General features: G+C 37.0%; 2 protein-coding genes across 2 annotated transcripts; one reads left to right on the top strand and one right to left on the bottom strand.

Moving 5' to 3' along the window:
• The first annotated feature begins 337 nt into the window (after positions 1-337).
• On the top strand, positions 338-8,056 carry ctso (cathepsin O). The gene is made up of 8 exons (XM_048176490.1): positions 338-606; positions 1,081-1,186; positions 1,271-1,410; positions 1,915-2,082; positions 3,230-3,351; positions 3,917-4,080; positions 6,804-6,896; positions 7,229-8,056. The coding sequence occupies exons 1-8, from the start codon at positions 439-441 to the stop codon at positions 7,261-7,263; spliced, it is 996 nt and encodes a 331-aa protein (XP_048032447.1). The 5' UTR covers positions 338-438; the 3' UTR covers positions 7,264-8,056.
• On the bottom strand, positions 6,898-14,406 carry tdo2a (tryptophan 2,3-dioxygenase a). Its single transcript, XM_048176489.1, has 12 exons — positions 14,260-14,406; positions 13,999-14,101; positions 13,584-13,674; positions 13,098-13,168; positions 11,195-11,322; positions 10,704-10,890; positions 10,373-10,480; positions 10,182-10,293; positions 10,039-10,096; positions 9,036-9,115; positions 8,759-8,849; positions 6,898-8,558 (listed from the first exon to the last, which is right to left on the bottom strand). The coding sequence occupies exons 1-12, from the start codon at positions 14,292-14,294 to the stop codon at positions 8,399-8,401; spliced, it is 1,224 nt and encodes a 407-aa protein (XP_048032446.1). The 5' UTR covers positions 14,295-14,406; the 3' UTR covers positions 6,898-8,398.
• Between the last annotated feature and the right edge of the window lie 7,007 nt (positions 14,407-21,413).

Genomic DNA, 21,413 nt, shown 5'->3' with positions numbered 1-21,413 from the left:
CACTAATTATAATTTTATATAATTACAAGCAGCTTCAGAAAATAATCACATAGTATATCGTTCGTAATAACCATCAAACTACTTACTTTTGTAATAACTGCGCTACATATTAAAGACTTAAGAAAACATTAATTTCTTTCGAATATAATTAGGCGCCTCTTAAACACTGTTTTAATAAATTCATGTAATACAATGACTATAACCTTTGTCTATAACCTTTTCGTCTCTGTGATTCCTTGGTGCTTTAGTTTAGTTTCACATTTGAATAGCCTGTCTGTGTCCCAGATCACTTTGCAAGAGGGCGCTCTCAGGTAATGTATTCATCAGCCGCTAGAGGGCGATAGAGCGCTCTGCTGCAGGAAACAATCTACAGCAGAAATGAAAGTTGCTAAAGTATACTGAAGGGTTTACGGAACGTTCTCTTATGATTCCGTTTAAATGGCGTTTATTTTAACATTGGTTATTTTGATAATTTACCATGAACTGCTCACAGGATCCATCAGCGTCGAGCTAAGTAGGAAATATCTGACGGAAGAAGAACGACTGATGACTTTTCAGCAAGAAAATGAAAACAACGAACCCTATCAGAGACTGATTAATTTGCAGGTATATTTAGTGGACTAACATTAATATCTCACATTACAACTACAGCTTTAAATCCGTATCATAAGAACTCATTCATCGACAATCCCTACCTATGGTAAGAGAGAATGGATGTGTCTCAAAACCTAGTGCTAGACAGTATTTATGAGATGAGGACGCGCTCACAAATACAGCTTGGTGTGCCTTGGATGGACAAAAAATGCTGTCTAGGTAGGCAGCTTACTAGTTTTTGATGGCAGCCAATAACTAGAGATGATTCTAATGTATCTAGAATCATAAAGTAAATCTACAATTACTAACCTTGCCTTAATACAGATTGAAGATTGAGTTTTATAGTATACGTTAAAAAAAAAAAAAAATACAGGCAATGCCAGTAATTCCATTAGTTATCGTCATGTGATAGATTTCCTCATGTGATTTAAATCTTACCTGTTGCACAAGACACCTGTGGTGATGTCATTTGTTGTCACTTTGTAGAGTTCACTCAAGAGACAAGCCTTTCTGAACTCACTGAAGAAATCAAACCATTCTGCCCATTATGGCATCAACCAGTTCTCTGACTTATCTCCAAAACAATTCAAAGGTTAGTATACAGTATGCAGGATAAGGATGCTTACAGATGGATTCACTTTGTATAATGGCAACTGACCTGTTGTTTGTTTGTCAGAGCGATATCTCACAGCTCGGGCTGAGACGGCTCCAAAGTTTGACCCATCTAGGGCTGGAATTCAAGTTAAGACGAATTATCCACCCAGGTTTGATTGGAGGGACCATGGAGTTGTCGGACCAGTGCGAAACCAAGAGGCGGTAGGGTTTAGATGTTAAAGTCATCATGAAGTCAAAATTCCTTATTTCTTTAAGGAAGATTGCAGAATTTATTATTAATTATTTATCTGTGCCCTTTATTTATTTATTTAATTCATACCCTCATAATCTTTAATCAAAGTATATTCCCCTCCCTTATGCAATGACTTCTCTTCTCTGATGATGTTTATTTGCATGAGGGCGGGACAACCTGTCACTCACATGAGATCACAGCAATAGCAAACCACAACTATCCAATCAATTCCCAGTGAACAAAATCAAGTCCCGCCCTACATTCTTTTCTCATTCGAGAAGCCATTTCACTTGGATATACTGTACGTCACAATAGGGAAGAAAAGATAATCGCAACTTCTTTTGTGCCGACTTTAAGATTAGGCTTAAGATCTGAACTTTTTTTCACTCATGCATATTATACTCAGTCTCAGAACATATGACTTGTAATAATAGATATGTTTACTCTGCGTTTCTTCTTGCTTTTTCTTGTAGTGTGGAGCATGCTGGGCTTTCAGTGTGGTGGAAGCCATTGAATCCGTGTCAGTTAAAGATGGTGGAAAACTACAGCAGCTCAGTGTGCAGCAGGTTATAGACTGTTCTTATGAAAACAATGGCTGTAATGGTGGATCCCCTGGTGAAGCTCTGTACTGGCTCATACAGGTGCTGTCATCTACACTCTCTTTTTCTCATGATGATTTAACTGGGAAAATTAAATTATTTAAATTGATAATAACAGTATTGAATTACCATTCATTTTAATTGCTTTAACCAAGGGTGTCCAATCCTGTTCCTTGTGGACCACTATCCTGCAGAGTTTAGCTCCAGTCCAAATTAACCCACCTCAACCAGTTAATTAAGGTCTTCAGAATGACTAGAAACTTCCAGGTCGGTGTGTTGGATCTGCATTCTGGGCTGCAGGACAGGACACCCCTGGTTTTAACCGGAAATGTGTTATGGCATATTTCTTATGTGAGGAGTATATATACACGATTGTTCAAAACTTTAGGGTCAGTAAGATGAAAGAAAGAAATTATGAGTTTCATTCAGCAAGGATGCATTAAATTGATAAAAATGTATCGTTTGCCCTTCCTATTCATCAAAAAATCCTAAAAAAAAAAAAAAAGTATCACAGTTTTCACAAAAATATTAAGCAGCACAAGTGTGTTCCACATTGATGATAATAATAAGAAATGTTTCACCAGCACCAAATCTTCTTAAATATTAAAATTATTTCTGAAGGATCATGTGAGACTGAAAATTCAACTTTGCCACCACAGGAATAAATAATATTTTAAAATATTTTTTCAATATTCTCAATATATATTTCAATATTCAACTGTTTTTTTCTGTCATTTATTTTGCAAATAAATGCAGCCTTGGAGAGCATAAGCATCTTCTTTCAAAATCATTAAAAAAAACATACTCACACCAAACTTTGTGTGTGTAACAAAGCAAAAGTTATTATTTATTATTATACTGTCATTTGGATCATATTCTCTAAATTTAGCAAACATTTTACAGCAGATTAAAAAGCAGTAATTAGGTTGGTAAAATTGCTGAAATGTATTGTGAAGTCCACATTCTAAGCTTTTAAATGACATCTGTTTTTTTTTAGCATTTTAATTAGGATTTTAATAAGGGTTTTAATTAATTAGCTAGCTGCACCAGCTCTGAGAGGGTTAAAACTCAAAGTAAAGTTGTCAGTATCATCCACAACAAGCTGCTAATTAAAGGTGTTTGTTATCGTCCCAGAAGTTCCATAATTGGCACATCTAATATCCTTCTTTGTGTGTCTGTTTTATTTCAGACCAAATTGAAGTTAGTGAACGAGGCGGAGTATCCCTTCAAAGCTGTGGCTGGAATCTGCCAATACTTTCCTCTGTCTCACGATGGAGTGGTAGTGAAGAATTACTCCTCTTATGACTTCAGGTAATAGATGTAGCATGCAGATATCTTGAGCTTTACATCAACAGTCAGCTGTGCCAGTGCATTAAGTGCAGTGTAGACCTCATGTAGAATTAAAATTAATTCAAGGTTGAAGTTCTTTGGGATGTGGGCCAAAGTTTTATGTTTACTCATCTGTTCTTGTCAACTCTGTTTGCAACTCAGGGTCAGATGCTGAACGGCCACTCGCTAAACTCGCTAAGCTCACGTACCACTGGCCAAAAACCAAACGCAGCACTTCTGACCTGTTTCGATGTTAACCTTTATGCCATATGTCATTTTGTGTCTTACATTGTGTTCTAACAGTTACATGACAAGATGTCTGTCCTAAGCAACTGGGTCAACCAGCAAACAGTTTTACTGGTATCCCGTTGTGCTTGGCATCCCTGCCTGCAGTGAAATCTCTTGAATGCTTAAATCGATCAAAAGTAACAGTAAATGCTGTTCTTTTGTTGTACAATTTGGATAGACAGATTTATCACTGCCCATATTCTGCAATGTAACATCTGCACTAGCGCTATATACAGAGTCCATTGATATGTTGTTCTAGTGGACGTGAGGAGGTGATGATGAGCATCCTGGTGGAGTCGGGGCCTCTTGTTGTCATTGTGGATGCCATCAGCTGGCAGGATTATCTGGGCGGCATCATTCAGCACCACTGCTCCAGCCACAACGCCAACCATGCCGTACTGATCACCGGTTATGATACCACAGGTACACACACACAGACACGGGCGGTTAGACACTCTTTACTTGTGCCTCAGAGCATATAAAGGTTCAGACCGCTGGCCTTCACGGATTACGTCCTGTCAAGGGCACAAAATTGAGCTGACGCTGGCAAATACTGGCTGTGTGCCAACATCCCAGAAAACTGCCTGATGTGTCTGCTGTATAATCAGCAAGCTGTCCGCAGCATTTATCCACTCCTTTGATTTGTTTTCTCCTGTTTGTTTACTAGTCTGAATAGAGTACTTTCTGTGTAAAGTAGAGATATTGATGCTTAGTGTCACACCATTATCTTAAAACAGCAAAAAATACATAGGGCGCTGCGCTTAACCCCGGGTTATCGACGTTCTAAACACCGCTTTTAACCCAGGTAAATGAGCGTTCCACACTTGTATTATAGTTTTTTGTTGGTAATGGGTTAGCACCAATTTTACCAGGGTTATGAATCCCTGCTCTAGAGCAGGGTTAGCCAAACTTGTAAAGTGTGAAATGATGCAGTGTTAGAATGTTATAACTAGATGCTTAGCAACCGACAACCAATCGCGAGCCTTTTATTCACGAGCTTTGGGCAGTCACGGAAACGCTGCGCGATGTATAAACAAAGTCCCTTTAAGACAAGTCATTTCACTCGGCGGCCATCTTTGAAACGCCTCTCGGGCATCCTGGGCATCATGCAATCTCCTTGAATGGGGAAACATCAAATTCTCCAAAACTGTTCGCCAACCTTACGATTAAATTTCATATTTGAAATCGCCAATGAAATCTAACATCAACCGGCTCATAAATTTAGTTTCTAAACGCTCGAATCATGACAAAAAACTATTTTTCAGGCTGGATCAAGCTAATGCGCATGCGCAGACCTAAATGCGCGTCTCTTTGAAGGCGCGCGTCTGACTGTTTCCGAAACCGGTGATTCTAACGGCCGCTGAAGTGACGCGATGGCTTTACCAGTCGGCGATTGGCTCTTACTTAGAAGGCGGGACTTATTCCGCCATATTGCGCGTTACACTTTGTCCCATTCAAAACAATACGAGTGACACGTCTTGTGTTATTCTATAGTCTTTGGTCCTTCTTTTTATTATTTTTTGTCAAGACTTGAAATGTTATTTGGGCACTATCTCCTCTTCCAGCAAGAACATGGACGTGACACCAACAGAGCTCGTTATTTTTGTCCTGAATAACCATTCATAAATCAAAAAATAATATAGTCCTATAACGTCCTTTCTGCGTATGATGGAAAACGTGACAATTGGAGTGAAGAAGAGACCATTTCATTCTTACCTTTAGGCCGTGTGTCCACCAGAGCGTTTTTTCCAGCTGCTAGCGTACTTTTTCAATTGTTTTCAATGGGAGCGCCGCGTTTTTTAAACGCCAGGTAACGAGGCGCTGAGCGTCTTTTTCACGCTCAAGCGCTGAGAGCTTGGCGGTTTTTACCGGTCGCCTCGAGTTGAAGAATGTTCAACTTTGAGTAAAACGCTGCGCTCATCACTGTCACTTTTTAGCTAGCCGTGCAATCAGAGTGGAGGAGGGGCGGGACAAATACAACTCCGACCAACTGTCACACTCTTGCTGTACAGCGACATCAGCAAACAGAAACAAAATGGATGAGAAAATAATATTGCTGGTCTCCGAACATACATAGCAAGTAATTCAACATTGTGTGAACATTTTTAGTCTGAAACAAATTACCTGCAAAATCAGTTATAAGTAACAGTGCCGCAGATATTCCGTATCATAGCAACAAAGCGTCTCAACGGAAAAAAACGCTGCGCTGCAGAAGCGCTCTCAAGCGCTCACAGACGGGCGTTTTAAGCAGAGCGCCTAGCGTTTTCATCTGGCAAAAACGCTCTGGTGGACACACGGCCTTATAGTTCGAAAAGTTCTCTCAGAAAAACGTGATATTACAGTCTGCATTGTGTAATATGAGGACGCGCAATGCTAGAGTCTTTATGTAAATAGGCCACGTGCTGCGTTTGTCCAGTCACTGACACCGCAAATAAGCAAATAGGACTTTAGCCCGGGGTTTAGGAATGTGCAGTGTGAAACGGCAGTTTATGAATACCCAGGATTAACTGTTATTCCATTTCATGTGTGGAAAGCCTTCATGAGCATTATTGTAATTAATCGTTTTGTCAAATTTGTAATACTAGTGAGATGCTTTTTGGATTAAGTTGGATAAAATAACAATCTGACATGTTTACTGACAGTAAATAGATGCATATTAAGTACACATTTTGACAGCCCCCTAAAGGGACATGGTGTTGGAAAAAAATGAGATATTTGGTGAATGAGAAAAAAATATTCCAAAACTTTTGCGTTCGCTCGCTAATTTTTTACATTCCCCTGAGAAACTTTGCATTCACTTGCTTTCTCCTTCGTTCTCTCTCAGAACATTTACGTTCCCCTGAAAAACTTTGCATTCGCTTGCAAGGAACTCAAAAGTTTTGTGAGTGAACGCTAAAGCATTGACATAATTTTTCACTTTAGGGGCTTCGTACAAATGTCTACTTAAAGTAACTTCAACAAAACTGCAAACGTTGCAGTTAATTAGTTGGTCAAATCTGTGTTTTGGATTAGTTTGGATATAAATAAAAAGACTCGTGTTTTGTTTTCATACCATTCATAAGTGTATGCTAAGTAATGTGACTTGTTATTAATCATTTCCCATCTCAGGTGTATTATCTCTGATATGTCTTCATATTTTGTCACAGGGGAAGTGCCATACTGGATAGTACGCAATTCATGGGGGACCTCATGGGGTGACAATGGATATGTTTACATAAAAATAGGGAACGACATGTGTGGTAAGTTTGTGTATGACCCACTTTTAATGCTTTTTAACTTTGTTGACAGTCACAGTTTCCTAGACAAGTGATAAACACAAAGCATTCTGCTGCTGGGAGATATTGTGTGCGTTCATAAATATTCATGAAGTGTTGGACGTTGGCAAACACTCAATACTGTCTGCAATGTAAATGTACAATCACAACTGCCTAGTTTTAATTCAAATCTGATCATTTGGAAATTATGTAGTGAGATTATTTTTAGATTGTGATCTTTTTTTTGTCACTTACTTTGAATGACTTTACGCAATGTCAGATGAGATTCAACAGTCACTCTTTTTTTTTTCCCCCAGGCATTGCGGACAATGTTGCTGCTGTTTTTGTGTAATTGTCAATAATCTTTGTACTTCCATGATAAGACCGTGGCAGATTGACATTTTAAAATATCACCCTCAGGACATGAATCCTCCAGTGTAGCTGATGAGAATTGTAAAAATTCTCATGTAACAAATCCTTTTGCTTTGCGAATGCAAAGCAAAAATGCTGCTATTTGAGCTAATACACCATATTCCTTATCCCAGTCACTGTAGCCCAAAATAATCTGAATCAGATCTGGATTTCATTTTGTCCTTAAGAATGTTTTAATCTTCAGAAAACACTGTTAGCAAGTACCGTATAAGTGCACAACTAAACTGGGCTCTTATTGTATTGTGACATTGCACTGATTAGGTGTGCAATATCACGAAAAATGTGAAGATTTATATTATTTTATATGAATACTAAGTATATTTAAAATCATTAAATGCTTATTACTACAGTACAGTATGTACCAGATATTCATACTTGATCTGCTTTTATACACATTTGTAACTACAGAGTTTGGTTCTGCTTTATTTTAAGGTGGCCTTATTAATTATACAAATAACTACTGAGTAATTATAATTAACAACATGTACTTACTATATACTTAGGGTTAGGGTTTGGTTTATTTATGCATAATTTACTGTTACTATTACTATAGTAAGTACATGTAAGATGTGTAACAGGGAAACTATACAGTGAAGTGTTAGCCAAAGTTTACTTGTTATTGTGTTTATCAGTTTCGGCTATTGTGATTGCATTTTAAGAATAATCTGACATGTTTACTGATATTAAATAAACTTGTATTCTATTCAAGTACACTTTTTGACAGAAAACGTTGTCTATTTTTTCCAAATAAACAAGAAGTATCATAATATCTGTATGTGTATACTCTATTTACAAAATATAAATCAGTTAACTAGACATATGTTAGAATATTACATTATATTGACAGTATATACACAAGTGCATCAACAGTGTCAATGATATTTTGTCGGCAATTCACATCTGTAAAATCAGCACAGCTTTGTAGCCTCTCATTCTACCATTTAAACAGATTTTAGTGACATAAATGTTGGTGATGGAAGGCTTGTGAGTTTTGAAGCTTTTTTCCTTCTGTACTCTGTAAACGCTGTTCATCCTTTCCTCATCCATCCATCTGTTTAATCTGAGTCATCGCTGCTGCTGCTGCAGTAGGAGCTGTCGCAGCATTCGGCCATATACAGGAAGGTGTGCTCACTCGGGTCCAGCTTGGGTACCCATTCCCTCGGAACCAGGAAGGTGGCCAGGTTAAACAAATCCACAAACACCTTGTAGCGATCACTGGCAAAACATACTCAGGTTCATGAGTAAGGCGTATTAAGACGTTCTGTACTTGTGTTTGAGTGGTTCTTGTTCAGGAGATGGTTTGCATGTTTCTGCCAATTCACATCTCATTTAGCATTGTGTTTCACATGGATAATTCCAACAGATGCAGAGAGCTTCATCTGAAGACTGGATTTGTCCCAGATTATTTGGCTTACCTGACAGTTGAGCGCAGGTACTGATAGCCCGATGAGCCACCTGTGCCGTCTTTACTGCCAATCATCCTGTGCACCATACACACATGGTTGTCTAGGGAGAAATTCAGGTATAAATTATGCAGGAAGTAAAAAAAACAAAAAACAACTGCATTATTGATATTCAGAGGAAAATCTTTTGTTCAGTGTTAACACTCCTAAGAGGCTCTGCCATACAGGGTGATTTAGGTCAAATTTATTTGCAGTTCTGATGCTGTATGTTTTCAGGGGTGTCACATACATCTCCATTTTGTCATGAGGGTGTCGATGTCCATCAAAGATGTCAGGAGTTGGAAAGGAACTTGAAATCGAGGCTCCTCCCTGAGAGCAGATGCCGATAAGTTGAGTTACAAATGAGTTAAATGAGATTTATATTATTCATCAAGCTATCAAAACATTTTTTAGGAAATTAATCATGAAATTCTTTGTACCATTGGAGAAACACCCCCCCCCCCCCCCCTCTCTCTCTCTCTCTCTCTCTCTCTCTCTCTCTATATATATATATATATATATTTTTTTTTTTTTTTTTTTTTTTCTCATATTTGTGAGATATAAACTCGCAATTACTAGTTACAAATCATAACTGCAGGATATAAACATGCAGACTTTTTTCTAACAATTGCAAGTTTTTCTCACAATTTTGATTTCTTTTCTCAGAATTGTGAGATATAAACACAATTGCGATTTATAAAGTCCAATTGCGACGGGGAAATATACCTTTTTTTTCTCAGAAATACGAGTTTATCTCATAATTCTGACTTTATAACAATTGCTAGTTAAAGTCAGAATTGAAAGATATAAACTCTCAATTCTGACTTTTTTTCTCAGAATTGCATGATATAAAGTCGCAACTGCAAGTTATAAATTCAGAATTGCGAGATATAAACTCGCAGTAAAGTCAGAATTGCGATATCACAATTGCGAGTTGTAAAGAATTGTGATGTGAAGTCCCAATTCAGACTTTTTTCTCAGAATTGCGAGTTAAAATCAGAATTGTGAGGTATAAACTTGCAATTCTGACTGTATATCCTGCAATTCTGAGAAAAACATCAGAATTGTGAGATGTAAACTTGCAATTGTGAGAAAAAAAATGTCGCAATTACCCTTTATATTTTTCAGTGGCGAAAACAAGCTTTCATAGATGACTGGAGTAATGATTCTGAAATTCAGCTTTGCCATCACAGAAATGAATTACATTTTCAAATATGTTGAAGTAGAAAACAGCATCTTGCAGATAGATGTACCTGTAGAAGTATATCATCAGGGCTCCCTGCAGTGCTTTATAGGACAACCTCCTCTGACCTGTACAGACACAACAAAATATTCATACGTAACAGCTAGTGGATGTGTCCGACTTTGACATTGTATACTTGAGAGGTTTGCTTACCGGTGCTTAGTAAGTGATCATGTCTCTTCTCATCAAAGAGCGATACGAAAATATCTCTCTGCTTAATGAGCTCGGCCATCATCTCCTCTTTCATCTCTGAGGCTGGTTTTTGCTATTAAGAAGAAACATGAGTTGTCACTTACAACTTAGATTTGGAACTGCACTGAATTATCCAGGGATCCTCCACAAACCTCTATATTTTCTTTCTCTCTCCTGAGCCCCTTGAAAATATTGACTTCCAGTTTCCCCCAAAAATTGAAGCCATCTTCCTCCAAGCCAGGCGTTCTCTCCAGCCATTGCTGAAAAGTATTGATTGCTTATGAGAAATGAGGATGCTGTCCTCCAGATTAATCTTGACTTGATATATAAATTGGCCATGTAACCTATTCCCTTCTGAATACCAATAACAAAGAAGTCGAGTAAGTTACGGCTCTTGTGTTGAATTTCACGATTACATTGATTAATACAGTATTCATGACTTCACAGCTATTATTTCACAGCTAACGTTTCCCTCAGGTTTACCTCCACTAACTGAAGCAGCGTGGGCTCCTGCTCCGAGTGGAGGAGCAGCTCACTTTCTTGGTCACGGAAATTGTCCCGGTAATGCCTTCTGTTGTAGGGGACCCTCTGGTTGTGTGGGACACCAATCTTATTTTCCAGCAGTCGAAACTGCAGACTCTGGAAGCCTGAAGCCGGTGAGAGATATTCCCTGTGTACGAAAACACACAGATCAATCGAGCTAAATGCAATTATGCTAAACTGCCATTGATTTTGATTTAACAAATTAGTGCCATCTAATACTTATTTACTGAGTTAGCTATCTGCAGTCTCTTGAGTGTTAGTACATTTCCAACAGCAGTTCTGCCCAACCAATGCTGTTATCTAGGAAATGTAAAACTTGCTCTCAGTAATTGCTTGGCAGTGAGGCTTTTCTTTGTCATAATTTTTTTTTTTTCTTTTTTTTTTTTTTACTAATATTAGGAAAAAAATAATGAGAATTATATACACCTTACCTGAAGTCATAGAAGTCTAAGGCAGTCATGGTTTCCAGAACAGCAAACTGGTCTAGCAACAGTCTGAATATCATCACAACCCTGTGGATACGAGTGTTGACTTTGAGCATGTTTCGCTCGTCACGTACCTGAGGAAATAAGAGCACATTTAGATTTTTTTTTTTATCAGTCTTGGTCCCTGAAACATGACATTTAAAGAGTTAGTTCACCCAAAAATGAAAATTCTGTCATTTATTACTTACCCTCATGTCGTTTCACACCCGTAAGACCTTCGTTAATCTTCGGAATACAAATAAAGATATTTTAGTTGAAATCCGATGGCTCCGTGAGGCCTCCATAATGGAGCAATGTCACTTCTTCTGTCAAGATACATAAAGGTACTAAAACATATTTAAATCAGTTCATGTGAGTACAGTGGCTCAATATTAATATTATAAAGCGACGAGAATATTTCTGGTGCGGCAGAAAAACAAAATAACGACTTATTTAGTGATGGCCGATTTTAAAACAATGCTTCAGAAAGCACCGGAGCATTGTGAATCTGTGTGTCGAATCTGCAGTTCGGAGCGCCAAAGTCACGTGATTTCAGCAGTTTGGCGGTTTGACCCGCGATCCGATTCATGATTCGATACACTGATTCATTTATGCTCCGAATCTTCCTGAAGCAGTGTTTTGAAATCGGTCATCACTAAATAAGTCGTTATTTTGTTTTTTTTTTGCCGCACCAAAAGTATTCTCGTCTTTTTATAATATTATTATTGAGCCACTGTACTCACATGAACTGATTTAAATATGTTTTTAGTACCTTTATGGATCTTGACAGAGGAAGTGACATTGCTCCCTTATGGAGGCCTCACGGAGCCATCGGATTTCAACTAAAATATCTTAATTACGACATGAGGGTAAGTAATAAATGACAGAATTTTCATTTTTGGGTGAACCCTTTAACTAGAGAAGTATCTTAAACTAGACTGAAGGTGGCAGCCTCATGCTGCAATGCACATTCTTTCTTTGAACTGAACTACATGTATCATAAAACTGAAGGTTCAGGCTGTTCATCATTGTCCAAAAGGCCCCCTAACAATAAATGAACTGATTTTTCTATTCGATTTAGAAGCATGCAGATGTGCTATTTTGACAAGTATCCCAAAAAAGACCCTGCATAACGTATAGTAACATTAAAAATGCTTGGGGGGAGGGCAAAAAAACATTTACACAGCCGACCAAAAGTTTACCGTTAATACTTTTATTAAGCACATTAAATTGATCAGGCATTTAGAATGTTTTAGAGATTTCTGATCCAAATAAATGCTCTTCTTTTAAAACTTTCTGTTCATCAAGAATTCTGAGAAAGAAAAAAAGTGTACCACAGTTTCCACAAAAATAAGCAGCACACCTGTTTTGAGCACTGATGATAATAAATGCTTCTTGAGCATCAAATCATCATATTAGAATGATTTCTGAAGGATCATGTGACACTGAAGACTGGAATAATGATGCCTTGCCATCATAGGAGTAAAGCACTGTTTTTACTGTATTTCTTGATCAAATAATTTTGAAAGGTTTCATAGGCGATGCACTATAGCTCAAATATCAGATAATAATATTAAAAAATAAGTGCCCTGATTTTGTCTGAGCTATTGGGCTGAGTTAGTGTTTTATTTTTGATGTTTATGAAAATCATTCATCATCTCTTTCTAATCTCTTCTTTGTGCCTGTCAGCTTGAACCTTCATTATTCTCATTAAAATTGGTCTTAAACAAAATTTTAATAGGTGACTTATTAAATGTTAATCTTATTAACATTTAATAAGGGAATGAGCTAAATCTGATAACTGTAACTGTTTATGACCCAGTAACACAAATCTTCATGTTTGAGCTTTTTTTGTATTTGGGCTACTCACATGTCCACTGATGAAGATTTCTCTCACTGAGTCCAGCTCCCACAGAACCTGTTTAAACCACAGTTCATATGCTGCAATAGAAGGAACAAGTTAATCATTTCTTTAGGTTACACATGAAAAGTCGTTACGCTTCAAGGTAAATGTTCAGAAGTGCAGTGGACATTGATCTCTGGGCTTCTTTATTGTACCTTTATGACATACGGTATATGAAAGAAGCATGTATTTATATATTATGTATTATGGATTACGTGTTTGAGTAACTCTGGATTCACTGGTGTGGTGGATTCTGAAATGTCGACGATTGTTCACATGCAGGTTACATTTAGCTTTTAGTTTTTGCTTTTATTCTTGTCTATTTTTGGTTGCAGTGAAACTTGTCTACATTTAGCATTATAAACAAGGAAATGAGTCGTGTTTTGGGAGTGTTCATTGGAGAGAGGCTAAGACTGATTTGCCCAAAGGCTGTTTAGCATTTGTTTGGCTCACCTTGATGTGTGACGATGAACAGATGTTCGTCATGGATTTTGTTTCCCTTCAGCTCACTTTGAAGCACCTGAGATGTCACTATTTTATCCAGCTGGGGATGAGAGAACATTTTTGTTTCATGAAAAGCAAGCTAAAAAAGTCTGTGATAACCAAACTCACTGTGCTTTTTAAAATAGAACATTAAAAGAAAAATTACTTGTTCGCTGTTTGCCATTAAAATTTGAAATGCATGCAATTTCCAGCATTTATTAATTTGGAAACTTTGGACAGAATCACATGGTGTTCTGGACGCACAGGCCATTATAATAAACTTTAGATTCGAGGACTGCTTACCAATTAATCTATTTTAGGAGAAGCTATGCTTTACGTTTATTAAACTACATGAACATTTCTTTAATATGCATGTGTAGTTTACCTGTAGATAGTCACCATAGATAAGACCTCCTTTGCTGGCTTTGTTAATTCCAGATTGAGAATCATCGTTCTCATCTTCTTTCAGATGCTGCTTACTAGTTGACCTGTATTTTCATCAAACACATTAATATCAAACACAGAAACATTTGTGTATAACATTCAATGTAGGTTTGTCTGGTTTCAGATATGGTCCATGGAGAAATGTGTCTTTTGGATTAGCATTATATAAAATCAAATATCTAAAAAAGCTGAAAATACATACAAGAGTTTCCTCTGAAAATATGGACATCCACTCATGGCTGAAATAATAATATGTGGCAGGACTGGACTGTTTTCTTTCACTCCACTTCAAACCACCAGTTCTCAAGAATGTCCGCACGTTTTATAACTTTTCCCCCTATGCTGACTGACCAATCACCTCTAGATACATCCCACCTCCCTTCTGGCCATGTTCACCCCGACCGACATGTTGTACTTTGTCTTTTTCTTATCTTTGGTAAAATCGAACTGAAACCGGTAAATTGAAACAGAACTTTGACTTCATAACATTACGAGCAGGGCATTTGTACATAAATTGAACGCATATGGGCTCATGTCAGAGGGTTCAGATGGACTTGGGCAGTATAATTTCAAGAGTATTCCAATATTTACTCCCATTAAAAATGAATGAATTGCACTTTATATTGTTTTGCTCCAGAACAGTCCTTTATATGCTGCCTGGCAAAAAAAAAAAAAAAAAAATACTGTTTGGATTTTTATTAGCAAATACTTAAGAGTCTATGAATGGATCATTATTACAGTGATTATTATGTTTCTAGCATGTTTTATGTTTGGCAACGGTACTTTTAACCCTTAAAGATCGAGTGCGTAGCTTTTCATTTCCATGTATTAAGATGTATCTTGGCCATATACCAAGATGACAATGTCAAGATTCATCAGGCTCAAATTGTGAAAGAATTGTTGGGAGGGAGCATGAAGAATCATTTTCATACATTAATTGGCACTGACAAGCTTTTGGGATGTGCTGGAGGAGACTTTACAGAGTGCTCACCTCTTGCATTGTCAATACAAGATCTTGACCAAAAAATGATGCACCTCTCGATGAAATTGAATGTTGTGATGTTATTTCCATCAAGAGGTGCATCAATTTTTGGTCAAGACCTTGTATTGACAGTGCAAGAGGTGAGCACTCTGTAAAGTCTACTCCAGCACATCCCAAAGACTTTCAATGAAATTAAGGTCTGGACTCAGAGGTGCCAATTCATGTGTGGAAATGATTCTTTATGATCTCTGAACCATTCTTTCACAATTTTACATGGTTCTTCCTACATGGTTGTTTAAGAAATGAAAAGCTTCACACTCCATCTTTAAGGGTTAAAAGAACTGTTGCCAAACATATAACATGCTAGAAACATAATAATCACTGCAATAATGATCCATTCATAGATTCTTAAGTATTTGCCTATTAAAATCCTTTTTTTTTTTTTTTTTTGGCTGGGCAGTGTAGTTTTACATTACTTTCTTAAAGGTGCCCTAGATTATGTTTTTAAAAGATGTATAAGTCTAAGGTGTCCCCTGAATGTGTCTGTGAAGTTTCAGCTCAAAATACCCCATAGATTTTGTTTTATTAATTTTTTTAACTGCCTATTTTGGGGCATCATTATAAACGCGCCGATTTTATGCTGCGGCCCCTTTAAATCCCGTGCTCTCCACCCACAGAGCTCGCACTTGCCTTAAACAGTGCCTTAACAAAGTTTACACAGCTAATATAACCCTCAAAATGGATCTTTACAAAGTGTTCGTCATGCATGCGGCATGCATGCGTCGGATTATGTGAGTATTGTATACTGTTATATTGTTTACTTCTGATTTTGAATGAGTTTGATAGTGCTCCGTGGCTAACGGCTAATGCTACACTGTTGGAGAGATTTATAAAGAATGAAGTTGTGTTTATGAATTATACAGACTGCAAGTGTTTAAAAATGAAAATAGCGACGGCTCTCTTGTCTCCGTGAATACAGTAATAACCGATGGTAACTTTAACCACATTTAACAGTACATTAGCAACATGCTAACGAAACATTTAGAAAGACAGTTTACAAATATCACTAAAAATATCATGTTATCATGGATCATGTCAGTTATTATTGCTCCATCTGCCATTTTTCGCTATTGTTCTTGCTTGCTTACCTAGTCTGATGATTTGGTTGTGCAGATCCAGACGTTAATACTGGCTGCCCTTGTCTAATGCCTTTTATAATGTTGGAAACGTGGGCTGGCATATGCAAATATTGGGGGCGTACACCCCGACTGTTACGTAACAGTCGGTGTTATGTTGAGATTCGCCTGTTCTTCGGAGGTCTTTTAAACAAATGAGATTTACATAAGAAGGAGGAAACAATGGAGTTTGAGACTCACTGTATGTCATTTCCATGTACTGAACTCTTGTTATTTAACTATGCCAAGATAAATTCAATTTTTCATTCGAGGGCACCTTTAAAGTGATTTTTTAAAGGTCATTTTTATTATATATTCATTTTAATTTTAGTTTCAGTTTTAGTAATTTATGTCTTTTTGTCATTATTATTATTATTATGATTATTTGTCTTTATTTTAATTTATGTTTTAATAATTTTAGTATTTTTTATCAACTTATTTCAGTTAGTTGCCAAAGTAACATTTTTTTGTGTGTGTGTTTGTTTCATCTAATATTTTTATTTTATTTTATTTCAGCTTTGATTGTAAATAGTGTTAACGATATATCAACATTAGGGTTGGTAATCGAAAATTAATTTCAATTTTGGAATCAGATACTTGTAATAAAATTTAAATTGTGATTATGCTTATTGATTCCTGAGTGTGTATTTTAATGTGATTTCAAACCATTTTCAAGAAGACTTGAAAGAGGACTCAATTTGGCATGCACAAAAAATCCAAAGCCGCCTCTCATAAAGTGCACAAATACAGAATTGAGTTCTCTTTCACCTCTTGTGCTAGAACGAACAAATACACACACAATAGAAAATATCCTCGTAAACACATTGGTTGGTTTTTGTCTTAAGAAAACGTAAACATTTGAGAAAGAAAACTTGTGTGTATCAATATGCATTAGCTCTTAAAGTGACAGCAACCTAATAAACCTGCCATCTCATGTCATTAATGTTACACAAGAACAAAAATCACTCACTGAATAACTTTTGTAACTTTAATAAGGATTAATCTATATTTTATTTATAAAAAGAAAGCTATGCAGTGTTATTTTACATTTGATTACATTTCATTTTAATTTCTGTACCTGAACAGATGTATTTATTTGTGCTATTGCTAATTTGTTTATTTGTTCTTATTTAATTACTGTATGTTTACTATAAGCAAATGTTCTTTGTGTAATTGTTCTTTTGGCTGCTTAGTTTTGTTTTGTATGCTGCTGATATTTGCTCATGTAATTCAGCTGTAACAAAATGTTTAACCAAAAGATGCATAACAAATATGTTTGATATCTTAATGTTTGACATTTTTTACCTTGCTGAAACTAAAACTGGGAATTGATAAGAATCGGAATCGATAGGCAGAATCAGAATAGGAATCACTAAAATTCAAACCCATAATCAACATTTGAAACGTTGTCATCGATTAAATCATTTCATAGTAGAGTCATGCATGCCCGGATACTTGGAAAAGCTTGTATTTGAGACAGTCTGGTATATTTAGACTGTTTATAGAGTTTTTATTGATCTGCCTATGTGTTGTGTGTAAATATACATGCTTTTCAGCTGAATTGTGGGTGACAGGTGAACTCTGGGTAGCCAGAACAGATTGTGAAAGGTTAAAGGGTTTGGAATGAGAGTCAGGGGATCCAGTGTGTGTGTGTGTCAGAGACAGACAGCAGGCTTGTCTTTGTGTGGTAGAGTGTCTTGTGTCCTTGTAAACACACTGCGCGCTCAGGCACCAGTTTGCTGATATTGAGCGGTCTGTGACAAGGATTGGCCGTCACTGTCTTCACACCTTTTGAAAAGAGTTGGCTAATCCATCAAATCTGCCACTTGAGGCATAAGCAACAAAAATGGCTGTTGGAGACAACACTATATGGAATTGAGTGACCTTCATAAACCAGTTTTATTTTAGGGATTCAGTAAAACTGGGTGGGAATAAGCTCAAATGTCTCAGACCAAGTAAAATGAATCAACCCATTAGGAAGTATGTTTCCTGGGACTTGATTGTGCATAAATGTAGCGTTTGAGGGCAGGGCTAATCAGGAGCCAGGGCTGAACAGCATGGTGCATCGTGGATTAAACCAGAAAACGGAGACCATGGATAATACGGGTGATCCAGGGAAGGTTTTTCCTCAGTGCATTTGCATATCATTAGCATGCACTGCACTAAAACAACACAGTTGTGTTGGTGGCATCATCAGACCTTGCCTTGCTCACTCATGCTTAGTAAATATGATGGCAATTTCCTAAAAAGGGAGTCCATTGTTTCTTTTAAATATATATTTAAAAATCCACAATGGTTATTATTGAAATAATTTATGCCATTATGCATTCCATCAAATAGGACTTCGTCCCAGCTTCAATTAATTCATCTGAGAATGGGGTTTGCTACGTGTCTCTAGCTTTTCAGTAGAATATATTTTGCCGTTGTGGGACCCGCAGAAAGCTCCAGCTCAAAAAGAGGCTTTACGTAACGCCTCACTTTTAAAAAAAAGTACAGCCGTGTTATGTAATCTCATGTTCCACTTTACCCTCTTGCTATAGAATTGATAAAGTTCCTGCTGTGTTAATATGTATAGTTGTTCACAGTCATGAATGGGGTTCAGATACCTACTTAAAAGTATATATTGTTTGTAATATTTTTATGTTATGTAATCCTTAAAGAAATGTGCATTTAGACGCATCCTACTGCGGAGATGATGAGTCAGCATTGTCAACTTCATCACTGCAGCAGAAGATACAGAAAACACAAGTTTATCAATTAATTATTAAAATGTTAAAGCAATCTCCTTTCTGTTTTTCCCCAACACATTCATTAACATTTGCACTGTGGCAAACTTTATGCGTGCGTTTGAACGCTGATTAGGCTATGTAGGCATTAAAGGCACAATATGTAAAATTTTTGTAGTAAATATCCAAAAACCACTAGGCCAGTTTTGTTCAGTTGGGTTTATAAAATATCCCAAATGTTTCCAACTATTTGTAAATCATGAGAAAATTACGATTTTAACTAAGGTGTCCGGGAGTCGCCTGTCAATGGCGTCATATCTGCGTTACCCTCGGTTTCCAGTTTTATTTTGTAGAAACCATGGAAACACCAAAGACCATTAAATGCCATTTATCAACACAAGCCATCCAGCATGATATTCTGATATCGATCTATCTTATGCTGCGTTCACACCAGATGCGACTTGCGCGAATAAATCGCGCTATTCACGCGTAGTTGGGCGCTTGAACATTTTGAGCTTACTCGCTTCATTCGCACGTGAAAATCCCTTCACAACAGACGCAAATTCGCGTCATGAGAGGGGCTCTCCCGCTCCTTTATGTGTCCCAGACTCTCCCACTGCTTTCTGCACACTTCCTCTGAATAAACACAACTTGTCAGTGAGGAAATAATTGTAAATTACAGCGAATAAGTTCAGTTGGTCGTCTTTAGTTGGCTTGTAGTCTTAATATGTATATATATATATATATATATATATATATATATATATATATATATATATAGCTCAAATTGAGTAAAGACCGTTTTTTACAACTTATCAGATTGTCCGACCTCCTCACTCACTTTCGTTCAAACACGATCCTTTTTATTTCTGTTTCTATAAAGATGTATAGCGACAATGATTTTGTCCTCCATTGTTGTTTCAAATTTCTGCCTCAGCTCGTCACGTCACTACTAGAGCAAGCTCCTGATTGGTTAACGCGGCACGGAAATGTGCCAAAGTTCAGATTTTTCAACTTGCGCGATTCGCGTGAATCGCGTCATTCGCGCCACGTCATTCGCGCCAATCGCGCCGCAGGATGTCACTTCGCGTCTTTGCATTGACTTAACATGTAAATCACTCGCGCTTACCACTTCATTCGCGCCCGTCATTTTCAACAGTCAAATGTATCTAATATGATAAACAGCGTTGTGTTACCTCATACGCTTGACCGGAAGAAGCGGAAGCACCGTCTGCGGCATAAGAGCTCCACTGTTCACGAGACGTGTGCCGCGTTCGTCTCTCATTAGCAATCGCTCCAGCGTCCTCGTTTAGCTCCAACAGCACTCGCCCTGCTCTGCTTCATACTACAGTAACGTTAATAATCTCATCCATGAATATGATTTCTGTCCGAGTCCCGTCCCGATTCTTTTCCACTGACTGTGAGGTGAAGACGACATCTCCCAAGAATCTGCACTCAAACTCGCATCATCAAGCTACACCTTTGTTTTGAATAGGTGACCTCTAGTGGCGAAACATTTACATATTGTAGCTTTAAAGGCTCTTTAATATGATTTATATGGTTTATTAATAAATGTTGTAGTTCATTTTAAGGCTAATCGCTTAAAATGAACGACTACTAGTCGACCAGAAAAATCTTTAGTCAATGGCAGCCCTAGTAGCTAGTAGGCTATGCAAGGAATAACTGCTAAATGTGGAATTGCATACTGAGATACAACTATTTCTGCTATATCTTGATATGGAAGAAATAGTAGCATATTTCTGTAGTATACTATTCCTAACATAGCAATGACTTTGTGTCTGGGTTTATTTAGCTGTAATGATCAACTGACTGTCTAACTTTGGACAACTTGTCCAAATAAATAAATGCTTGAGTTATATATATATATATATATATATATATATATATATATATATATATATACACAAACAAAGCCATTTATTAACACTGAAGTTCTCTGAGCTCATTTTCACCAATTGTATGAATGAAACAATACTGAATGAGTTCGGTTTTAGTTACGTAGATGGGCAGACAGATATATTGCCATAGATGACAGCGTCTCAAATTTCACAGTTTTTCAGTTAAAAAAGTGTATCATTCATGTAATAAAGTGCACTTCTTATTGTTGGATTTTTCAATGTTAAAGTGTGAAAAGAAATGAAGGTTAGCACTAGAATTCTCTTAAGACAAGCAGAGCTAGTCTTTTTACAGGTTCAAAGATCATACATAAGTCTGCTTGCTTTTTAAGCTGAAAAGTAGTTTTTTATTTTTCTTTATTATTATTTATAATAATATTTATTATTATTATTATTATTATTTATTATAATTAGTTACACAAGGCTAAATCAGTATATCACTTCTTTCCTGCTTGAATACACTCCGTGCTGTCTGCACATCTAGACGTTTTCACTTTGCCTGATCATCAACATTATTAGTCTGAGTGCTTGAATAAATCATGAACATTTGCAGCTGA

This window comes from Megalobrama amblycephala, linkage group LG23 (assembly GCF_018812025.1).
Source record: "Megalobrama amblycephala isolate DHTTF-2021 linkage group LG23, ASM1881202v1, whole genome shotgun sequence".
NCBI lineage: Eukaryota > Metazoa > Chordata > Actinopteri > Cypriniformes > Xenocyprididae > Megalobrama > Megalobrama amblycephala.
This window is presented reverse-complemented; position numbering and strand designations above follow the sequence as displayed.

What these genes read in the sequence shown, in the direction of transcription:
- ctso (XM_048176490.1), top strand. Translation starts at nt 439, where the DNA reads ATGGCGTTTATTTTAACATTGGTTATTTTGATAATTTACCATGAACTG. An exon ending in ATCTCCAAAACAATTCAAAG is followed by an intron (nt 1,187 to 1,270) that starts GTTAGTATACAG and finishes TTTGTTTGTCAG; the next exon opens with AGCGATATCTCACAGCTCGG. An exon ending in CAGTGCGAAACCAAGAGGCG is followed by an intron (nt 1,411 to 1,914) that starts GTAGGGTTTAGA and finishes TTTTTCTTGTAG; the next exon opens with TGTGGAGCATGCTGGGCTTT.
- tdo2a (XM_048176489.1), bottom strand. Translation starts at nt 14,294, where the DNA reads ATGAGTGGATGTCCATATTTTCAGAGGAAACTCTT. An exon ending in TATTTTCAGAGGAAACTCTT is followed by an intron (nt 14,102 to 14,259) that starts GTATGTATTTTC and finishes ATGAAAATACAG; the next exon opens with GTCAACTAGTAAGCAGCATC. An exon ending in TTAGACTTCTATGACTTCAG is followed by an intron (nt 10,891 to 11,194) that starts GTAAGGTGTATA and finishes TTTCGTACACAG; the next exon opens with GGAATATCTCTCACCGGCTT.